Source organism: Carassius carassius, chromosome 25 (assembly GCF_963082965.1).
Source record: "Carassius carassius chromosome 25, fCarCar2.1, whole genome shotgun sequence".
Classification (NCBI taxonomy): domain Eukaryota; kingdom Metazoa; phylum Chordata; class Actinopteri; order Cypriniformes; family Cyprinidae; genus Carassius; species Carassius carassius.
In genome coordinates, this window is record NC_081779.1 from 23766901 (window position 1) to 23790008 (window position 23108).

Here is a 23108-nt window from a genome sequence, read left to right on the forward strand (position 1 = left end):
GGGAATTTTAAGGATTTGATTGAATATTAGGCTTACATAATTTCTTCATAATATACAAAGTGTGTGAATGAAATGTGTCGTACTAAGGTAAATAAGGTCAAATTCAATTCCTTCTTCAGGCAACTTAAAGTGGCATTCAGAGTGAAACAAGATATTCAATGTAAATATTTGTAGGGTAGTGCCAAAGTTATTTCTAATTAATTTTACTGAGCATTTGTTTCATGTTGGCAAACACTGGTTTGCCCCCATCTTTGTCTTTCCTTCAGTTTTTGAATTTTTTGTGTTTTTTACATCACTGATGGTCCAGCTGCATTTCTCAGACAGGAAAACCTCTGACATCAGCGTAAGGTTTGCGTGTTGTTGAAAACTCACAGCTGCAGACAGGGAATGTCCCATGAAAAAAAAAAAACATCCAAAATATCCACTTTGACTAGATAATGCGTTCTGCCTTTCTTGCTCTCTTTTAAACTGCTACAACTACTTGTTAATCAGACTATGATAATGCAGGTGTATGAGTGTTCATTCATTGACACAGGGCCATGCTGTCCTCTTGTTGACCAGTGTTGATTGCACACCGAAGTGTGTGTGTTTCATTAATACTTGCGAGACAGGATGAGGGATTTCCTGTGTTGTGATCCCCTTCCCTGCTCTTCCAAATTTGAGCAGTCCAGACCTTTCAGAGTTCTGTGAGAATTGGGATTCCTGCATTCAGATAGACCTTCAGACCAGACCGCTGGTGGTCTCCTAGGGGTTTACAGGAAGACCAGATTGTCCAGCTTCTTGTGGAAGACGATCCCAGGGGATTGTGGAGGTTGGTTTAATGTGAAAATTATGCTGATTTAAAGAACTGAGAAATTGTACAGTCCTATGAAATCCATTTTTATTCCCAAAATTCAGTGTTTTTCTTTTTTCTGGATTCCATTTAAATGGTTGATTAAATGTTCATCATCAAAATATATATAGATATAATTTATATTATAAATATAGTTAACAAATGTATGAAAAAAAAGGAAATTATATGAATTAAACTTGTGATCAAATGAAAATACAACAAAACATTGCATTTTTATTTGTTGCCTTTTTTTATCAACGTGTTGCAAATTTTTGCCAAATTTGCTCCAAAATTTTCCCAATTTTGCCATTCCACATTATGCTTCACATTCAGTTTTAATGACAGCATTCTGCCCATGTTGTACGTAAAATGTTTGTTGACGATGAGCTTATAGTTGCATTAATTGTAATTGAGACATGATGAAAAAGACACATTATGACGACAGTAAACCAGTTTTAATTAAAAGGAGTATGTTGGATATCGATCCACTTGAGATGAAAGATCTGAAAACCAGTGAACCACTTTGCTAGCAGTGTAATTGTCTCACTTCAACACGTTCTAGTCCGTGTATGAGATTAATCTCCTGATGTTGTTTTTATTGAACACAAATGCCATTTCAGTCAAAACAAACTAGACTTAAATGAATATGCCATGGTGAAATGCTAAGTACATTTTAAAAAAAAAACATTTTCATCAAAACTATCACTAAAACATGAAAATGGTATAAAAATGAACACTCATTTCTTAATTCAAAAAGAAGTTGAGTGGTTTGTAAAGCAGATCCAGCTTGCTCACAGCAGATGTTTGCAGGATGTTACCTGCAGTTCTTAACTTGTTGATTGCTTGAAAATAACGCGCCTCTTCATAAGGAAACCACTCGCCTATCTCATACACATGTTGTTCTGCTCAAAGGCACCTGGAGGTTGTTGGCCTCTTCCTGTTTTTTCTGTATGTGGGCCCACCCGACATCTTCAGCTGCATTTAAAGACTGTTAGCAGCAAGAAAAGAACCACGAGATACATCTGAATGAGTCCATGTCCTTACAGCAGGAATAAGTCCAGTAGTGATATCTGAAAAAAACTGGTCCAGGTCAATACAACTCCAGATCTTCTGAAGTACTTTGTGCTTCTTTACTTTCTCAGGGATTGCTAGACAATATTGTAAACATGATGATGATGATTTTATTATTAATAAATCCATTTATTATTATTATAATTTTTAAAGCACAATTTGTAGGCTAACTTTTCACCACTAGAAGTCTCATTTTCCAAACAGTAACAAAGATGAAGCTTGATGACACTATGAAGGAGAATGGAACGATGAGAGATGTCATTTTCACCATCTGCTTAAGTTCATCCACTTAAAACTGTAGTCTAACCACAAGAAGGATGATTTAAATAACTTAAACGGCTCTTGTAATTCCCATTTTTGCATGAAAGAAGTAATAAAAAATACTTCACATTTCAACTTCTGGAATGCCTTTCCCCGTTGACTTCTATTGAACTGTGCCAAAAGATCTCAATTGTCAATGCTGAAAATGGCACACTGTGTTATGTCCGTTAAATGAGCAACCCTGGTTGGGTTTAGAGGTGAAAGGTCAATTCAGGCAGGTTCAGTCAGATTGTGGAGTGTGATCTTGAAGCTGAAATGATGAAATGTAAACCAATATTCCAGAGACTAATGCGGGGGGTAGTGTGTGATATACAGCGCTGTATAGTGAAGGGGCCTCCTGCTTTCATGATGCCGCAATCATGACAACTCGCACGTAGCTGAACAACTTCCTCCCGTTATGATCCATGCATCTGAGATTATTGGAGAGCAACTGCACTATCCCTGTGGGAGGCACATAGCTCTTTATAGAGGTGCAGATTTGCCCCTAAGGGCCCATCAGTGGCTGTGGTACAAGTACACAATATTCCCTCCAAATCTCATTTGTTTATCACAGTGGATGGATCTTATGAAGTTATGCCGCCATGGAGCTTCAATGGATACGAGATGACTTTGTCTTCAGTAAAATCCACAAGGTTTTCCAATTTTCTGGATTTTGTTTTTAATGGTTTAATAAAGTGTTAATAATCAATAGGACGTTTAATCGGTTGAATTAATACAACTAACAATTTATAAAAAAGTTTAACAATGATAGTATTTTTTTTTTCAAAAAAATTATCTGGTGTTGGTTTTTACTACAAATGAATTATCAAACACGGTTGTATTCAAATTAATGCATAAAACTTCAACAATTAAATCTAATCAAATTTAATCAAATGGTAAATTAACCTTCATTTTTGGAGACCAATATAGGTTTACTTTTTAAATTAAACCATGGATGAATTATCTTTTTTTTATTTTATATATATATATATATATATATATTATATATTAGGGCTGCACGATTTGGGGAAAATGTCATATTGCGATTATTGAGGTCAATATTGCGATATGCGATTGCGATTATAATAAATTGTATCATGAGTCAACTTGATGGGTTTTAAAGGAAAATGCACACACAGATTAGTGATAATGCTAAAATGTGTATTTGTAAAACTAGAAATGTTTTCAAAATAAATAAAAAAATGAACATTTGCATTTATGTAAACTTATTTTCTCAAAAGTAAAGCTAAATAAATAAGACAAATAAAAACATACACATTTTCACAAAAATAAGATTTTTTTAACATTTTTGTCCAAACAAACATGGATGGACATTTACTCAGGATGTAACATATACTCTCTGTATACACGGTTGAAAACCCAAACCACTAAATCTTAAATGACCAACAGGTACTTCCAAATCCTCTTTCTAAACAGTTAGGCTAATCTTATCGCATTAGAGGTTCTTTGACAAAAACACAAGCATATCGACTTTCTCTGGTTTCAGACAGGAGCGATGATTTGACACAACATTGCCACTAGCACTAAAAGCTCTCTCTGATGCAGAGCTTGTTGCTTGTATGCCCAGATATTTCTGTGCTAGTTTGCATAGCCTAGGGAAGCTGACTTTGTGTGTCTTCCACAGCTCAGCTCAGTGTCTGCTTCGTCTTCAGCCAGCACTGAGGTGTTCAGAAGATGCAGCGCAGGTTTCACACAAGATATGCTCACATAACTTTCACCCGATAAGGCATCCGTGAAGTCCTGTAGAGGGCTGAGTGCCTTGTTTACAGATTCCAAGACCTCCAGGTCCTGCCAAGAAGGGAGTAGGTGTCGCACTTTGCGGTCTGCAGAGAGAACCTTGGACAATGCACTTTGCTGCTCCAGGACTCTTTCTATCATTTTCTGAGAGGAACCCCATCGTGTTGCGCAGTCTGTCACCATGGCATGCTCTGGGAGGTTGAGCTCTCGTTGTGCTTCCCTCAAGGCCACTCTTTTCTTCCAACTATGGGAGAAGTGGCCCACAATCTTCCTGCATATCCCAGTAGCTCTGTTAATGCATTGTGCATTCTTTTTCAGAGCATTTTCTGTGAATGATAGATGAAAAACATTTACTCACTACACATTGCAAAAACGTTTAATATTCACGTTCTGATTCCATGCCCAGTTCATATGAATAGCATAAAACACACACACACACACACACACACACACACACACACACACACACACACACTGCCCCTTTCCCTAAACCTACCCATCACAGGAGACATGCTGCATTTTTACATTTTTAATAAAACATAGTTTTTTATGTTTTTTAAGCTATTTGAACACCTTAAATTGTAATACCAGTGTAATACGCATGTTATTATACACAATTTGTATCCTCATATCACAAAAACAAGAGCACACACACACAGTTAATATTTGTACTAAATCATGTCACAACTCTAGGCCTAATTAATTATATTGGAGTAGTAGGCAAAAATGGCAATGGCAGATTTGTTCTTTACAATCATCCATCTTTTACAGAGTTATGTTTAATGCTAATTAATAGCCCTAAATGAAATGGGCCATCTTTTGTGACACACAGAATTTTACATTGTATTTCAAGTAATTTTATTTCATTAAATCAATGGTACAACTGCCCCTAACCCAAAGTTATTTGCTTATAAAAGTACAGTAGTTTAAAATATTTGCTTTAGTGTAATATAACGAAATATGAAAGCAATTTAACTTACCAATGGCCAAATGAAGTCTATGACCAAAACACTGGATTCTAGTCCACTGATTAAGCTCCACTGCTTTGACCATGTTAGTGCCGTTGTCTGTTGTTATGGCGACCTGACGCTCCTCGCAGAGGTCCCACGCAGCCAGTGCCTCTCTCAAGCCCAAGGCTATGTTTTCTCCTGTGTGGTCGGCGGGGAAATACGATGTTTGCAGGCAGCGGCTTTTCAATTCAAACTCCTCGTCGACAAAGTGTACAGTCAAGCTAATATACGGTTCACTTGTCCTGCTTGACCACAGGTCCGTAGTGGTTGAAAAGAACGTCACTGTAGCCATTTCCTTTTGAACTTCGTCACGGCGCGAGTTATAAAGTTTAGGGATCGCTATTTGAGAGAAATAGTTTCGAGAGGGCAGTTGGTACCTCTTGTCCAGTGTGTGGATCATTTTCTGAAACCCCACTTTATTAACGGCATGTATGGGCATCATGTCTTTTGCCAAACAGTGCGTTATGGAGTCAGTGATTTCTTTATGTCTAGCCGAAGACTTATCATATGGCGTGATGCTTGCAAACACATCTGTAATTTTGTTTTGTTTTGTTCGGGGAACAGCTTGTGCCTTGTTTCCTTCGGTTGTCTCTTTCACCGTCATGCATTCCTCATATTTTTCTCTGTGATGTTTCAGGTGCTGAAATAAATTTGTCGTATTGCCTCGTGATGTAGCAACTTTGATTTTGCAAATCTTGCACAGTACCTCTCTCTGCTCAGTGTCAGTAATCCGAAATCCAAAATACCGCCATATAACAGAGGTAGAGTAATTTTTAGGTACCAGATCAGTGCTGATCTCCTCGGCATCCATCTTCTCTCTGGTATTTTCGCGCTGCGCAGTGCGCGCGCACACACACACACACACACACACACACACACACACACACAAGTGACCACGCACGCGACACGGCACGAGACGCAACACGCCTTTACTGAGACTGTCAGATCAGATTTCGGCAAGGAAAATCGGCAAACTGTTCTCAGAAAGTTTGTCTTCACACACACTTATTTATTTTATCGCAACATTTTGCCGTCATATAATCGCAAAGGGCTGACATCGCGATTGCGATTGCGATGCGATTAATCGTGCAGCACTATTATATATATAATATATTTTAATTAACTGTATTGTAAATATAACTTTGAGAACCGCATTCTGCTTTATGATTATATATTTTTCAAACAGTTTTCTTAAATCTTTTTTCAAATAATTTTATTTTGATTAGTTACCATGAAGACCTTTCAGTTTCTATGTGTAGCTGACAATAGTTTTCTCAAGTTAAATGATGAAATAACTCTTAGATAAGCTCTAATTCATTTGAAAATGTCAAGTTCATGGCAAATGCTGAGAGCACCACAAGCCTCATACGGGTACTAGAGTATTTTTAGTAGATGAAACTGCACTGTGCACAAAGACTGAGAACATACAAACTTTATATTTCAGTAGTAGTCATTTGGTTAATATATAACTATTTGATCAAGTGTTCAGTCCTACTTTTGATTTATTCACCTTATTCATTTATTCACCAATTATGCCAAATTCCAAGATGATTTCATTTGTGTTTCTGCATTGTGAAAACCGAAGGGCCGTAGTCACAACCTCATTTTAGTAGCTGACACCAATACCACTGAAATTTTATGATTCTTGATACCAGTTTCAATAGCACAGCAAAACAAATGCACAAATAAACAGTCATGGAAGCTTCAGTAAGTTAGCTTGTGGGTTTTTGTTCTGATCTCATGTTTCCTGGTTAACTTCATCTTGTGCTTTCCACCACAACAACTTTATGATGCCGTTTTTTCCAGATCAACAGCCCAATGAATCCATAATTAATTACAGATTTTCCATCGCTCTGGATAGGGTCTCTCAAACAAAGTTCACTAAGCTAAACTGAGTTGGAAACAAACCCCCACCCGCTGTTATCTCATATCCACTGGCCCAGTCCAGTCAGGGCTAAATGCATCAGAAACCGGCTGCCAGGCCTATTTATAACATGCAGGTGACACGCAGCACATGGGTCAGTCACATCATCACTCAGAGCTGTTTGTGAGATTCTATTAACCTGGCTTGCATGTCTACAGAATCAGACCTCAGGCTTGTCTCTTTCTAGTGTCACTTAAGTGGTGCATATACAGAGACACTGTTTTTCTAGAAAGGCACTGTGAAAAGTTTTTTTTATGGCTTGCATGCTATTTCCAGGAAAGCCATATGAAAGTTTGCTTGAGGAACAGAAATTTAAGTTGTTTTTGACTGAGAATCTTCCACTTCGCCACAGCTCTCATTCTTGCTTTCATGTATTTAAAGATAGGGTAGGCGATTTCAGAGATGCTAGCAATAGCAGGAAAGCTTTGAATGCATAAGATCCCACCCTCCCGTCAAATCACTCTCCAAAGCCATGCATCCCATGTCTCACAACATCCTTTATGCCTGTATGTGAACTGGTTGCTTGAATAAGTACAGTGTTTTCTTTACTCAATAAACACTATTAAGGCAAATGTTTTTTTGTGTTTGAAGAACAGAGTCTGAGTCTGATATTTGCCTTATGGATATAGCCAGTATAGTACTCTTTTAAATATATTGTGCATAGCGCTTTGCCTTAATATCATGAGATTTTGTCCAAATGTATTCAACAACAAGAAAAACTGAGCACCTGTACAATGACACTAAACCTGTGAGTTGATGCGATGCACTGACTGCCTCAGATGCGGATGCAAAATGGCTAACTTCCTGTTGCATTTAGGACTTTGTTCCAAGAGATTTTTTTTGTAGGTATTGGGACATTACATGCATCAAGTGAATTTCGTATTCATGCGTCAAACCTAGCGGGAGGAGCGCTTCACTGAAATTTTATAGGTGGTGCTATCTAGACATTTTGCCACATTCAGTTCTGAAACTCATTTCAGATGTAAAGTTTGGCCCCTTCTGACGCTTGTGTATAAATACATAATCTGAATATCACACATGAATTGACATGTCATTTCAAAAATATCATATTTATGAGTTGAACGCACGTGAACAACCACAAAGATGAAATGATGACTGGGAAAATCTTCTTGAAGTCCAGAGTTTCGGAGTTAGTGGCATATCACTGAGAAAATATTGGTGACACAATAGATGCAGTATCTGTGTTGATGGTAAATTTATTGAAAGTAATACAATTATTGAATTTTTAGTTGCATGTATAGAATACAATAGAATTTTACAATTACGATAGAATATATAACAATTCAATTTACAGCACCTTCATAAATTGAATAAAAACTAAAAGCAAAAACATACTGAAGCACATTATTTCTCGTTCTTGTAGATAAAGATTGCAGATAAAATAATTTAATTCCTTTTGAAGAAAAGCTACATCGCCATTTCCTCCAAACAAATCATTTGAATGTGTCCAACAAATTTCCCAACTCGTAAATATGCATTTCCTAGGAGCAACGCACCATATGATATTTGTGAAGTTTTGAAAAAACAAAATTAAAACCAAATTTATTATTTGATCACGTTATACTTGTCAGGATGTTGTGCTCTCAGGACATAAATTAAACCAGTCATAGTAAAGTTGTTTGGCAACAAGCTTCCTCTCGATATTTCAACCAAACAAACTTTGAATTTTCGCTACTTTTGCAATATAATATGCATTGGCACTGCTAACATGTTTATGTCTTGTAACTTATCTACATTGTATGCACAAAATAGATGTGGACACAACCAAAACACCAAAGAAACTCTTAATTAAAAGTGATTGGTAAGGTTAATAGTTTCAGTAAATGGTTGTTGTTTTGCTTCAATCTAATATTTTTGGTTGTCAAAAATTTGGTGCATTGCTATTATTTTGCTAAGCAGTTGTTTAATATTTCTCCTATCCTACTGAATATTTCTCCAATTATCCTACTGAATATCTTTGATAGTGTCCATATATTGCTAAAAAACGTGTCCTGTCCGATCCTGTCTGGAGGACATGACCGAGTCTAATTAACAGGACTTGTATAAGACCGTATGATTTATTCTTGCGGTCACCTAACTCCTCTATTTCTCAAGTCGTCAAGTACGCACATAACCTTCAGGAAGTCTGCATGTCTACAACCTGACATTCAGAAGAGGCCATTTTTTGGCACAGTCCAGACACTTGGAGACTCAATATAGCAACTCGACCTGCTGCAAGATTCTTCTGAAGGCCCAGTTTGTGTAACATGGAAATCCTGACACCTGTTTATGTGTACAAAGGAATATCTAAGTAGTTGTTGAGTGTTGTTTTTTTTTATGTGTCACCAGCGTGACTGTGGACCATGGCTAAAGTGCCCTAATGGACACTAGAATGACCACTGTTATCCATGAGACAGTTACAATACACCATCCCACCACTAGTGGCAGTAATGCCTAAGTTGTTTAACAAGCGCTAATAAGCAGAAGAAGACACAAAGTCAACCGTAGCTTGTAGCAAAAGTTACTCCTGCTTAGTGGTGGAAATTATGATTCTTTCAAGAGATTCGTTCATTTTCAGTTCGTTCACCAAAATGATTCATGCAGACAACACAAGGCAAACAAGGAAACGCAATATATGCACTTTTATGGAGGCAGAAAAACAAAGCTCATTAAGACCTGTGGGATTGCTTGTAATAAAGATTTAAATGCACAAGGCACGAGAGCCGACTGTTTCTGTCAGTGGTGAATTACAAGTGCATGAATAATACGTTGTTTATATTTCAGTTTATACTAATGTCTATGAAAGATTGTTACTGTACTGTGATAAGAGTATCACAATCATGAAAAAGCTTTTTTTGTTTGTTTGTTTGAATTAATTTTTTTACATAATTTTAAATATAAAATAATGAACAAATGTTGTGCATGTGGACTAAATCAGTAGCGGACTGCAAACGCCTCCTGTGTGAAAGCACAATGAGTCTGTGCTGCATCTGTAAAACATTTTTATTTTATCTGTTTTTATTTTATTTTTATTTATAAAATTTTTATTTTTTTTATTTTTTTTGTAAGGAAAATCTGTCAAATCTTACTGATTTTGTGTGTTAATATGCCTGACTTGAGCCTTTTAATTTTGTTCTTGATGCAGATTGATTTGTTCCCTGAACTGTTGTGTGTTTGGCATCTTGTTGTATGTGCAGGTTTATATACACAATAATAATGAACTGTTAAACTGCAAGTGGATTTCATTTAGTTATTGAATACAAATCAAACCAAGGGTGAGATCAATAAACCAATACAGTGCTAATATTTGATTGTACTGTAAAATTTGGGCCCCGACATCAAAAAGGTTAAGAACCCCTGGCCTTAAACAACTTTATGATCATTACCTTCAGCAAGTATGAAAACAGGAAAACAAAGCTAAGACCTGGATGTTTTAGGCAATATAGAAATCCTGGCCTGGACGTGTCCGGGAAAAAGTTCACACATGGTAACCCTAGCTCAAATATTTAACCAGTATTTATGGGACAAGAGCTAGTAATTGGCCCATGAAGACAAGCGCAGCACTGTCATGTTTACCCTCAGCGCTGTAGTTCATGCTAATGCTGCAGGTTTAGCAGTAAATCTCACGCTGGTGTTGCTGTTGTTACCTCGACAGGAATTGTTTACAGATCTTCACGAGTCTGTCTGTGAATCCGTGAATGTGTGAGACCCTTGTGTGCTGTTGACATAGCACAGAATCACCCAATTAACCTTCCTCGGCATATAGTGAACGAGTACAGTCCCTCAGGGCCAGATCCCCGGTGGACCTGCTGACCGAAGTGTTCTCCTACTGTTTGTTTTACATGCTGGTCTTTGTTCAACAGCTTATTGCTCCACACTATCGTACATCAAGGGTACATATTACTACTCTGAGGTACTAATATGCATGCTTCAGCGGTAGAGAAGATACAAAGATGTCCCTTTAAGGGAACTGTCCTGGTATCAAGCTGTTGTGCCCCTAAAGGTACAGTTTTTTACTTGTTTTTTTTTTTTTTTTTGACAGTGCAGAAAACATTAAATATTGTGAAAATCCAGTGGATATCATCCCTCACAGCCTTGATTTTGTTCTTCGGTGAAGTTGTTCAAAAGTTGGCTTATATTAACTAGTTTGAATGGGTCATTGTTGTTTGGTTGTTATTTTTTTACTCTTTCTATTGCTCCACAAAGTGAATGAAATGATTTGTTTGTGTATGAGCAATGAGGAATTTTGGAAGGGTGGATTACTTTTAGGAAAATTATGTATATTTTGAAGAGAAGAAACAGAAGTGAGGTTAAGCTTCAGTATTATAGTTTTAATTAATTACCAACCATAAGTGGCAGATTAGGATTTCATTTAAAGGCCCAATATAACTTCCCAAATTAACTTTATGTGCCTGTTTTTTAAGGATTTACTCAATGTTGGAAGTGCACAGAACTCAGATGTCCATCTTTTACAATAAAAATGTACTTTTTTATAATAATAAGATTTTGCCATTGGAAAAACATTGGAAAAATTCTGTGTGACTTACATGACAAGTATGCATGTGACATTTTCTTATCGTGATGTATTATCTCAGACAGTATTGAATTTTATTAGGAAAAAAGGCTGAAAAGATAAACTTCCTCCTATTGACAAGGCTAATAATAGGGCTACACGATTAAAGCTACGCAACTTGCGTTCATAACCGAATGCGATTCATCTGCGATTATGAACACGATATTGCATAGCTTGTCAGCAAACTACGGCTCTTTATATTAAGTGCAGCTCCATTTGAAAGTAGCTGATGGATATTTAGTACTAATCACAGAACCAGCTTTACTAAAGAGACACGCAGGACAATCGCAGGCGAGTAATCGTGCAGCCCTAGTTAATAACGTTTTTCAAAAAGCTTTGAACATTTAAATTAGAACTGAAACAACGAATCGATTTAATCGATTAAAATCGATTATTAAAATAGTTGTCAACTAATTTAGTCATCGATTCGTTGCTAAATAACTTTTATTTGCCGTAAGCGGCTCATTTCGTGCATATTTCAAATCTGCGGTGACCAAAGTGTGGCAGTAATGAGCCACCGGAGGTTTTACTCAGCCAGTACAACAGGAGAAGTAGCGAATAGCCAATAGCTGGCCTTGTTTTATGTCACGTGCTTCCCGAACAGCGTCTCTGCAGCCATAGAAATCATATGATGTCTATGTCTGCAGCATTCAGCGTGATGTGGGAGTACTTTACATTGAGCCTTTAAAAAAGAAGAGTAACCTGTAAACTCTGCTCTACTGCACTGTTTAAGGGGACGTTCACATATCGCGTCTTTTGCGCGCTCAAGTTCGTTATTTCCAACACCGCACCGCATCGAGTTAAAAACATTTAAACTTTTCAGAATGCCGCAACCGCACCGCGGGTCATGTGACAAGAACTAACCAATCAGCTTCATCCTTTCCCGTAACAACGTTAAAAGCTCAGTCAAGATGAAAGGAACAGCTGATCATAGTTGTATATGGATTTCCATTTTGAAATAAACTTAGTAGCAGAGCTACTGCAAGCGATTTATTTGAGCTGCAAATCCATTTATCCTTTGCTGAAATTTCCGCGTCTTCAAGGAGAGAGCACGTCATGGTTGCTTATCAAAGGCAGATGCCTCAGGGGCGCTTCTGTGCGAGCGCTTTGGAAAGAAGGAGAAAGCGGTGCGCCTAGCGTTTTCCACGCGTTTTTAGGCGCGATTTGTGAACGGCCCCTAAGACTTTCATTTGTGCAGATTCTCCAGTACAATGTTGTTTGCAAATGTTTAGTCGTAAAAGCTGATAACATTGCTTTTTAACTGTTAACATTTAAAGCTTTACAAACATGTTCTGTGATCAGTTTGTCGTTTACCAGTTCAAAATTCAGTCGTGCAGCCTAATTATGACTGAATGAGAGAGGTAAATGTAGATATTTGAAATGCACTTTTTTTTTCTAAGTATTCACTGCTCTTTTTCACACAGCAGGTTTTTTGTGTGTGTCCTATTTTTTTTCTGGACAACCTTCTGATGGATTTTACTTTAAATTGTGAGTTCCATTCAGGTTTCATGCCATTGGCACTTTTTTTGAAGGATTGTTTACAATTTCACAGCAAAAGCTATAAAGCTGTTTCCCAGTAAATAATAAAATACAATGCACTGCAATTTTATTCTGTTTTATCCTTATTCTTCGTGAAAATATGTTCTGAAAGATTCCTTAATAAGCTTTGTTCAGGATGTTAAACTACTTTAGGAGCTCTAAGGACTGCCATGGTGAAAACATTATTTGAAATCTACTTGTGAAATTTGCTAGAGTATGGGTCAGTGTTCTGATTGCAGAAGAGTTCGACAAAGGATTACTAACACAATAAAACAACTCCAGGTATATTTTTGATGAGGATATGACAGTGCAAAATGGTTAAAATCTCTTAAATCTATGCTGAATGATAAAGACCATTTATTAATAATTTACCTGGGGAAAAAATGGAAAAAACTAAAATATAAGTACATAAACCGATTAATCGTAAAAATAATCGACAGATTAATCGATTATCAAAATAATCGTTAGTTGCAGCCCTAATTTAAATGTAAAAAATACGTAAAAAGTAAACAAATGTTTGAGACAGATTAATATGTAAAAACCACACAATTATAAAGAACAATATAAATCAGAACATTTTCAGCCTAAAAATAAAAAGATTTTTATTTATTTATGTGCACACAAATTTTTTGATGTGCGCCTCTGAATTTCTTTTGGAACCCAATATACTGTACTTCAAAACCTACAGCTTTACCCTTTTAGGAGGAAGATAAAGTATCAGCAGCATTCCTTCTTCCACCATGCTTCTGGTCCATATTGGGGTTGTTTACATCAAAGTATTTTATGCAGCATACACACACTGTTATAAATGTTAACTGGTTGACATAAAATATATTAATGTGTGATGATAATACCATGCATGTACAAACCATATTACAAAACAACGACACAAGTCTAGTGACAAGTGTCACATACTAAATAGACTATTTTACTTAAAAGTAGTGTGTGGTATAAATGACACACTGAGTAGTATGCAGTTTATGTTTCATTCCAAACTATGGTCACTCAAGGACTCAGTGCAGTGCAGCATTGTTTATAATTAGTGGCATCGTGACGCTAGCTGTATGGATGAGAGACTCTCCTTCTGTCAACACCTTTAACTGCTGAAGATACTGTGTAGGACCCTACAGTCGCAGATCAGCGGGGAGCGTTCAGGGAATCTCTAGAGCTCATGAGTGCAGCATTCATACATCAGAATCTCAGCTTTCCCCTGTGTGTCTGAGCCAGAATGTAATCCATAATGCAAAAAATATTACTTAGAGAGACATAGCTGGGTAAGTCACAGACTTTTTGATCAGAAATGCTGGAATCAAGTGAGATTTTTCACAGTTGTCATTTTAAAGTACCTTTTGTTGAGCTTTCACTGCTTGAAAATGTCTGAATGATTGCTTGATGAACATTTATAGCTAGAAATGTAATAAAACATTTAAACGAGCAGTGCATGTGCAAAAAAAGTGATGTTTAAAATAAATTTGGAAAACTAAATTAGAAGGTTTTATAAAGTTCGTGACAGCACTTGGAAAAAGGTAATGCCTGAAAAAATGCGGTAACTCTTTACAATTGTTCATGTAAACTAAAGTAGTTAACTAATGTTAGCGAATGATTCCTTATTGTAAAGTGTTACCAAAAATGCAGAGTTTTGGAGAAAAAAAGAAAAAGCCTGGGAAACGTACTTACTCTCAGTTTCTGCTTTCTGTAAAGCCTCATGCCCCTATCAGCCTCTGTGTTGCGCAATGTTTTGATTGCGTATGGTGAGTGGGATTGTGTGGGTGGATTCGGGGACACTGCATGAAATCTGCGGTCACACACTCACAGTTAATGTGAGCCACGCTGTGTGCGTCATGTTTGTCTTCAACAGACTGCCCTGCTTCTGCATACCAGTTGATTTTAGAGAAGAAAACTAATTTATCTCTTTTTCTGATTCTTTTTCCAACAGCTCTGTCTTTGGGTAGTGGCTTTGTCCATGGCGTTCTTGCAGAGGACTGGAGACTACTGCCACGCTCAACATCTACACGTATAAACCCGGGAAGAAAACCGACCTGCACCGATCTCTGGATGCACAGAGACGCTCTTCCTTCTGCTGCCTCCTATGGTCCTGCCACCCGAAACGCCTCACAAATCTAATGGGGTGATCTTACCTCTCTGGCTACAGTAAGCCATTAGAGAGAGGATATAGGATATTGGGGAGTTTGAACATTGAGGAGTCTTGCAGTGTTTTATTCACGAAGAAAGTTCAGAGACTTGAGCAAAACCGTGAACAGCATCCATTCGGTGAATTTGTTTGTAAACCATTTGGAGGAAGCACAATGGCTCGGATGAACCGGCCGGCTCCTGTGGAGGTGTGCTATAAGAACATGAGGTTCTTAATCACACACAACCCAACAAACTCCACTTTGAGCAGCTTCATAGAGGTGAGAATTTGTACACCGTCGTCTAGCCCCAACACTTTACCCCATCTGTTTTCTTCCACCTTCTCACTTGAACGCACGCTCTTTTAGTAGCATGTCCCGTCTCGGCTCACATGGTCTATCTCAAGACAACTCCGCCATCACATGGCCCACTCATTCCTATCTTGCTGGGGAAGTGTGCATGAACCGTAGAGGCTCTAATGATAATAGCACATCCACAAAGCCTCATGGAAACCAATCCTAGTGCTCAGTCACATGGCAGGGATGAGGGACAGAGCATGTTCATGAGCAGATTACCTAACTTCCCCACCATTAAAATGATTGTGTTTGTATTTTAATGTGGAAAAATCATGTCGGAACATGGTGATTGTCGGTCTTGTTTTTTTTTGTAAATCACCTGTCTTTCTGTTCCCATCATGCTTCAGGATCTTAAGAAGTATGGTGCCACAACGGTGGTCAGAGTTTGTGAGATAACCTACGACAAAACTCCACTGGAGAAGGATGGGATCACAGTCGTGGTGAGTGCACATCTTCTTGATGTACTGTCAGCGGAAACTACTCCAAAAAAACATTCCAGTTATAATATAAAACAAAATCATTAAAACAAGATAAATTTACTTGAGAAGGAGCACTGCATAAGCAATTAAAGGTATAGTTCACCGAAAATGACAATTTACATAATTTACTCACCCTCATGTTGTTCCAAACCTGTATGAGTTATTTTGAAGAATGTTGGTAACCAAAGAGTTGATGGTAGCCATTGATTTCCATAGTAATTTGTACATACTATGGAAGCCAATGGGTACCATCAACTGTTTGATTATTAACATCAAAATATCTTCAAATCCTATGCATTGTTGCTTCTCATGTAAAATGTTATAATTTTAACGATGTTAAGCTATTTTAAATGTCAGAAAAGACAAAAAAATTCATTACTTGATAATCTATAAATAAATACAAAACATTAATTCAATATGAAATAAATTTGTCAAACCGCTGAGTGATATGAATGACATGAAACTAGGACTAATATTTTGAAAATGGAAGCTTAAAATTTAGTGGTCATCATACAAAAATATTTGACCCCAGAATGCCACCATCATCCAATCAGAATAAACAACAATCCAATAAACTGTGTAAATAAATCATGTTGATTTGACATTTAAAGGGCCAGACGGTGAAAACAATGGAGAGGTAGGAGCTTCTGGTGCACTTTGGCAGTTACTGAAAATTTTCTGCGTTAGAAGTGCAAAGTGAAACCGCTCCTCACAGACCCCCGTGTGCTCTCTCTATCTCTTTAACACACACACACTATAGTCATTATAGAGAGCGTTCTCTTCCAAGCAGCCACACATGCTTCTTATTACCAACATCAACATTTCACTGTTGCTATGGTAGCTGCAGAGCCTGGTTTCTCCGTGTGGCCTCCGATCAGTCCCCACCCACCTTCCCCCACCACCCAACCTTTCTTTTATACTTTTCCTCTTGACTTTCTCACAGCAAGCCTGAAAGAAAAGAGAAACCAGGGCGAACTGTTGCATAAGTCCTATCTTTAATACCTTCAGTGGATATGAAGGACACCCAATAATTCACACAAATATGGTGGAGAGGTTGGCTGGATGCAGTGAATAAGAATTCTGTTAGAAGACACGTGCAAAAGAGTGAAACCCATTGGACATCAGTTACTTGCATTGGTGTTGAACGCCATCTAAAACATATGCTTGTTCATGCCCGCAGCTTCCTGGTGAGCTCATGCAATTTCAGTCATGTGCACGATTTGCTGAGAAACTTTGTCGAAGCAAAAAACCCCAGTGGGAACAATCAGTAGTGTTGTTCGCCTCGTGTATGTGTGTGAGCACCTGCAATAAGGGAGTAAACTCTGTGCTTCTGTGCCATTCCGCACCCTTCCAACTCAGTCCGGCTCCACCGAGATCTGCGAGACTGCAGGTTTGAGCAAGTGACCCTGCTACCTAATTATGCATTCCCAAAGTAGGCCAGGGCTGTTTACCCAACGAGCATTACAAAGCGGCCCTCCATCCGCTCCTGAAAAGTTTCTGAGGCGTGTTTGCCCGGGAAATCAATAGGGAGGATTGGAGGGAAGTGGAGGAAGCATTTGTGGCGCGTCATTCATATTTCAAAGGCTTTTCTGTACAGCCAACCTCGTAGAGGCCTCTCCGGTCTGACTTGTTTACTTGAAAAGATTCACACCTGCTAGTGTTGAACATGCCGTCCCTAGGGCTGTAGTGTGACTGCATATCACTCACTGGTCCCGTGTGATAAGCGTTATTTTGAGGCCTTTGAATGGTGACTTATGTGTATGTACTGTGAGAAAGGCCTGGCCTGCCAAGCACATCACATGAGTGTGTTTGTGTGGGCACCTGTGCCTGTGAAGACATGCCAGTTTGCGTGCTGGTCTACACGAGCCACACAAGCCTCAGCAGCTGAACCACATCAAAGTCCCTCAGCAGCAGTGTAGGCGGGCAAATGGGAAAAGAGGGGTGGAATTTTCCGGATGTCCTGTGAAGCATGGTGAATCGCCTCTCAACTTGAGGTCACAAGAGCACAGGAAAGCCACACACGTATGCTAAATTTGTGCAACACGTATGCTAAATTTATGCAACAGGAATTCTAAATTTATGCCATGTTCCACATGCCTCCCCTTTGCCTGAAACAGAAGCATGTACGGCTTTTACTAACCACCTGAACACGGACAGGGATTGATAGACAATAAGATGTACATCACCACTTTTGTGGATATTAAGGGTTAATAGCAGTGTCTGAAAGTCCTTAGCTTCATACACCATTTAGCTTTGATCTCAGATTATATAAGGCATTGTTTCCCATTCTTTGTTCTGGAGTGTGTTTCCCAAAAGCATCGTCAACCAACTCTGCTCGCAAGTTCCGTCACATTTGAATAGATATCTCTCCTGTCCCTGAGAAATTAGGAGTGAGGTGCAGAAGCACTTCCTTCAGCCTGAGGCTTTTGGTGTGAAAGGGCACTTATGGTTGCCAAAAATATAACTTTAGGATTTTTTGTTATAAAAAAAAAAAATTATAATAATAAGCAAGCGCTGCAGCCCAGGTGACGCAAAAGTAATGCAATGCATTACTTTACACAAAAAGTAACAAGTAATGCAATTAGTTAGTATTTTTGATGGAGTTAATGCAATATTGTAATGCATTACTTTTGAAAGTAACTTTCCCCACCACTCATGGTGATTTCCAAAACATTAGTTCTAATGAACATTCACAAACTTCAAAAATCGCAAAGTTGTGTGGTTGGAACTATTCTTGACCTTGACCAACAACTTTGTTAATATTAGTGTTAGTGTGGTTTTAATGTTGTTAGTATAACTTTGAGTTTGTCGATAATGAAGCCACAATTTTTGAAGAGTGTGCATGTGCAAATGTACTTTTGTACGTGGGGGAACCACAGTCTATGATGAAAGAGGGGAACCAATGATTGAATCAACCATCTGTAAATGTTTTTTTTTTTTTTTTTGCAATTTACACAGGTGTCCTATCAGAGTAAACAAGGTTGTGGTTCATCATAATTAAAGGGTTACCCCACCCCAAAATAAAAATTTTGTCATTAATCACTTACCCCCATGTTGTTCCAAACCCGTAAAGCTTTGTTCGTCAATTCACGATATTTTGGATGAAAACCAGGAGGCTTGTGACTGTCCCATTGACATTGATTAATGAAAAAAAAATCATTTTGGAGTGATTAACTTGGAACATTTATACACTGATGTTGGACATTAAAAAAACGTTGCAATAAATTATTTAGCAAAATATTTAGCTTTAAAAGTGTTGGTACAATCTGTTCCACCTGGTTTGATATTTAGTTGTATAATGCAATAACATTCATAGATTTAAGTGTGGTTTTCATTTGTCTTAAAACTTTTAAACTCCAACTTTTTTTTTTTTTAATGCTTTAGGCTCCTTAAAGGGACGTTCACACTAACAGTGATTTGTAGTGGCTGGAGGTCATATTTTGTCAATGTCACCAAAATTGAGGCAACATTAGCAAAAACAACCACCTGATACTAATAAATCTGAACAGTTTATCTACGCAAATGAGCAGCAGATCAACTACCAATGGAATTGCAGACAGTGGAGCTCACTTGATTTGCTTTATGATGCAATATTTTGATACTCACTTGAAATTGAACCATGAAATTTAAGCAACAAAATCAAAATGTCATGCCAGAGTGTACGTGTGTTGGCCGTGTAGCCAGTGTGATCAAGTCCAAAGTAATAGGTTGTTTCGAAATCAAAGCTCGTCTTTCAGTGTAAATAGAGGATAGTTCACCCAAAAATAACAATTGTGTCATCATTTACTCACCCTTGTGTTGTTCCAAACTCAAAAGAAGATATTTTGAAGAATACTCGTAACCAATCAGTTGCTGGTTGTCATTGACTTCTATAGGATATTTCCCTCAGTGGCTACCAACAACTGTTTGGTAACCAACAGTCTTATGTTTTTAAGTCTTCAGCAGAAGAAAAAGTCATAGGTTTGTAACAATACGAGGGTGAGCAAAAGAAGACAGGAGTCTTTTTTGGGTGTACCAACCCTTTAATGTGCTGATGTGAAGGTGTAACTTGTTATTCTCTCCCCAGGACTGGCCATTTGACGATGGCGCTCCGCCTCCCTCTAAGGTCGTGGAGGACTGGCTGAGTCTCCTGAAGAGACGTTTCATAGAAGAGCCTGGCTGCTGCGTGGCTGTGCACTGCGTGGCCGGTTTAGGGAGGTCAGTAAATGAGCTTACAGAAACAGAATCACATTGCTCTCAAGATTTAAACATAACTTTAACTAGCTGGCTAGCTGGTTTTTACTCAGCCCTGGGAGCTCTGGGGTAAATGGGTTCATTTCTTGTCTGGTGGCCCATAAGTAAGCCCACCTCTTGTGCCCTGTTCGAAACCTTAATCTGGAAAAGAATGCGTTCTATAGAACATTATGCACTTCTGGCCTCCCAGGAGACACCTCCTCTATTAACTGTGGATGAAGTTGATAGTCCCCTATGGACTGAAACTGTACTGCGTACATAGAAAGCGAAGAGGTATCTCTTCAGAGGCTTTAAACTGGCCAGAGTGCTCTGCCAAAATCAACAGTCCCCAAAGTGCACTCACTCTGCTGCGGTCCCTCTCTGTTCTAAGAGGCATCGGGTGAGGGCCGAAGACAAAACAGGAAGTTGCTTTTTACGAGCATTTGTTATTACTGTCCTCCTCAAATGCGTGCTCTTTCCATGACCTTTATGCCAGACTGTCTATCCCACATGAGTGGGCTACATGTGAGCTATACCTTGTGGTCATATTTCCTTCCATCCCGTGATTGATACACGAATGGAAACTCATTTAGCTGGTTTTTTTTAACATTAAAAAAAATCAGTGGTTACAATTTCATGGTAACGACAAGGACAATAAAATCAAGCAATATTGCACAACATAATGTACTATTTCAGTTCTAAATATGGAACTGTGTGTCTCATAAGGAGCTCCTACGAAAAATGTATTTATGCTTTCTGTTGGCGCACATGCAGTGAAACAAAACACCCCAAACGACGGCTGTAAAACAGAGTGTGATGTTAAGAGGAGGAGGAGGTACTCTGGCCCCACTGCTCTCATCTTTAGGGTGGTAAAACTCGTCTCTGACGCACTTCATCCACTTCCAAAGGGAATCGGTCTCTACTGTTGAAGAGTGCCAGTGTTTTTTTGGCCTGACTCATTTATTTTCATCTGATTCAGATGGCAACACTGTTTAGAGCTGGAGTTATGCTGTAAGATTTGACGGCCTTTACTGTGCAGCGTATGTTTGAAAGGGAAGCTTTGAAGGTTAAGTGTTAAAATGTGCTTTGCTGTCAAATTGGACATGAGTGATCCCTCAGTTGTGGCTTGTTAAGGAAAGGTGCTGTAAGAGAACAGAATTAAGATTTTCCATTTGGCGAGTGATAAAGTGGAAGGAAAGATCTCATGGAATTTAAACGGGGAGTTATATGCAGAGAACAGAATATAGTAGCGATTCTAAGGTGGGCTCTTAATGGGACTTGGGCCATTAGGAAACCACCTAGCAACAGCACTAAAGTTGTTTTTCACCAATCACCTTTTCTGGAAATGTTTTTTTTTTTTTTTTTACCATGAATAAATTGTAAAACATGAATTATTGTATGAAGAATTAGCTCATCGTAATGCCTCTTTCCACTCGTTTGAGAGCGAGAATGTGGCATTGCTCCATTAATCAGTTTTTCACTGTACAACTATCAAGATCGGTCTAAGATTATGGAACAATTGAGCTTTTCTTATGAGCCAATCAAATTATGTGTGTGTTAGGGTTGCCAAGTTTGATACCACAATGAAAACTACTATATGCTGTTAAACGCGCTTTTTATTAAATATGGATTACAATTAATATTAATAAAGTATTTCTTCAAATACTAATAAATATTAAAAAGTATAATACATGTATTTTATTTAAATTTGAAATGATTCAAGTATTCCTTTGTACTATATATATATATATATATATATATATATATATATATATATATATATATATATATATATATATATATATATATATATATATATATAAACAATTTATTATTTAAGCCACGCCTCCTTCAAAACACAGGCTGTCAGATTTTACCTCATGTCTCATTCAGCAGTGAGAGAACATTACTGTACAAAGCACATAATATTACAATTATAATGCCTTCCATTCTCGCTCGGTCTGCAATAGTGCAATGGATTGCGCTAATGACGTATGTTCACAGAGGTATGCAAATACATACATTGACAGGCAGGTTGGACAGCCTATCGTAGCCCTCGAACCGAGGGATATGATTGGAAGAGCATTTTCTGGGCCTACGCTTTTACAAACGATATATAAATTTGGACGCTTAACTTTGAGATTGCTAGCGGGATGTGAGACCAGCATAACAAAAATGTTTTTGAACCAAATTACCTACTCTGCCTTTAATAGGAAAATACTTGAGAGCTGCATGATGTTATTTCAATTATTTGAATATTCATATAGTATATTCTATATGAATATTCAAATATTTGTATTCATATAGAACGACTCAAATATAAGCAAACAGACTTAAAACAATGGCATGTAGCTTTCAGGTATTTTTTCATTAAGTAAACTTGCATGTAATAGACAAATGACAAAAACAATAAAACAAAAATGCTAATTAAGTACACAGTCCTTGAAATTCAGCAAGTATTTTAGTAAAGTAGAAGAAAAAGAGCTATCAAATGCAAAATATATATACAAAAAACACAAGAGTGCAAAAAGGACGAAAAACAGCTATTTTGAGATCGCTAGTGTACGTGTCTAACAGTGATCTCTCACACACACATACAGTACAGCGGTCTTTTCAGGTCAGTGTCACACCTCTCTCAGTATATGTGTTGTGTTTTTCTGCAGAGCCCCAGTACTTGTGGCCGTGGCGCTGATTGAAAGTGGGATGAAGTACGAAGATGCCATCCAGTTCATCAGACAGTGCGTACATCTCTCTCTTGACTTCTTTCAAGAACCACAGACCTTGAGCTCTTGACGTCAACTGCTACATTCATACGAGTGGATCTTAAACGCTAGTTCTCAGTCGCTTGCCAGAGTGCATTTCTATAGCAAGGCTAAGCTGAAAGCTCTCATCGCGCAAAAGATTCACTATTGAACCTTTAAGCC

General features: G+C 37.9%; 2 protein-coding genes and 1 long non-coding RNA gene across 4 annotated transcripts in view; 1 reads left to right on the top strand and 2 right to left on the bottom strand.

Moving 5' to 3' along the window:
• The window catches only part of LOC132104451 (protein tyrosine phosphatase type IVA 3-like), a 33340-nt gene that overhangs the window by 9091 nt on the left and 1141 nt on the right, over positions 1 to 23108 (top strand). Inside the window, exons 1-5 of one of the 2 annotated variants that reach the window (XM_059509929.1) lie at positions 10784 to 10898; positions 14944 to 15418; positions 15841 to 15933; positions 20039 to 20169; positions 22848 to 22922. In XM_059509929.1, coding sequence (XP_059365912.1) covers positions 15314 to 15418; positions 15841 to 15933; positions 20039 to 20169; positions 22848 to 22922 — 404 coding nt within the window. In that variant the 5' untranslated portion in view covers positions 10784 to 10898; positions 14944 to 15313. Of the gene's footprint in view, positions 1 to 10783; positions 10899 to 14943; positions 15419 to 15840; positions 15934 to 20038; positions 20170 to 22847; positions 22923 to 23108 lie in introns of those variants that run through there. The other variant, XM_059509930.1, reaches the window with a different exon arrangement.
• LOC132104452 (uncharacterized) lies at positions 1273 to 23083 on the bottom strand. The gene is made up of 2 exons (XR_009423537.1): positions 22815 to 23083; positions 1273 to 1902 (listed from the first exon to the last, which is right to left on the bottom strand). It is a non-coding gene; the product is annotated as an uncharacterized LOC132104452 (long non-coding RNA).
• On the bottom strand, positions 3803 to 5263 carry LOC132104812 (zinc finger BED domain-containing protein 4-like). Its single transcript, XM_059510345.1, has 2 exons — positions 4942 to 5263; positions 3803 to 4287 (listed from the first exon to the last, which is right to left on the bottom strand). The coding sequence occupies exons 1-2, from the start codon at positions 5261 to 5263 to the stop codon at positions 3803 to 3805; spliced, it is 807 nt and encodes a 268-aa protein (XP_059366328.1).

Bases quoted from the DNA above. Each gene is read 5' to 3' on its own strand.
- LOC132104812 (XM_059510345.1), bottom strand. From the start codon at position 5,263: ATGGCTACAGTGACGTTCTTTTCAACCACTACGGACCTGTGGTCAAGC. The intron at 4,288-4,941 runs GTAAGTTAAATT...TATCATTCACAG, and splicing joins TAGACTTCATTTGGCCATTG to AAAATGCTCTGAAAAAGAAT.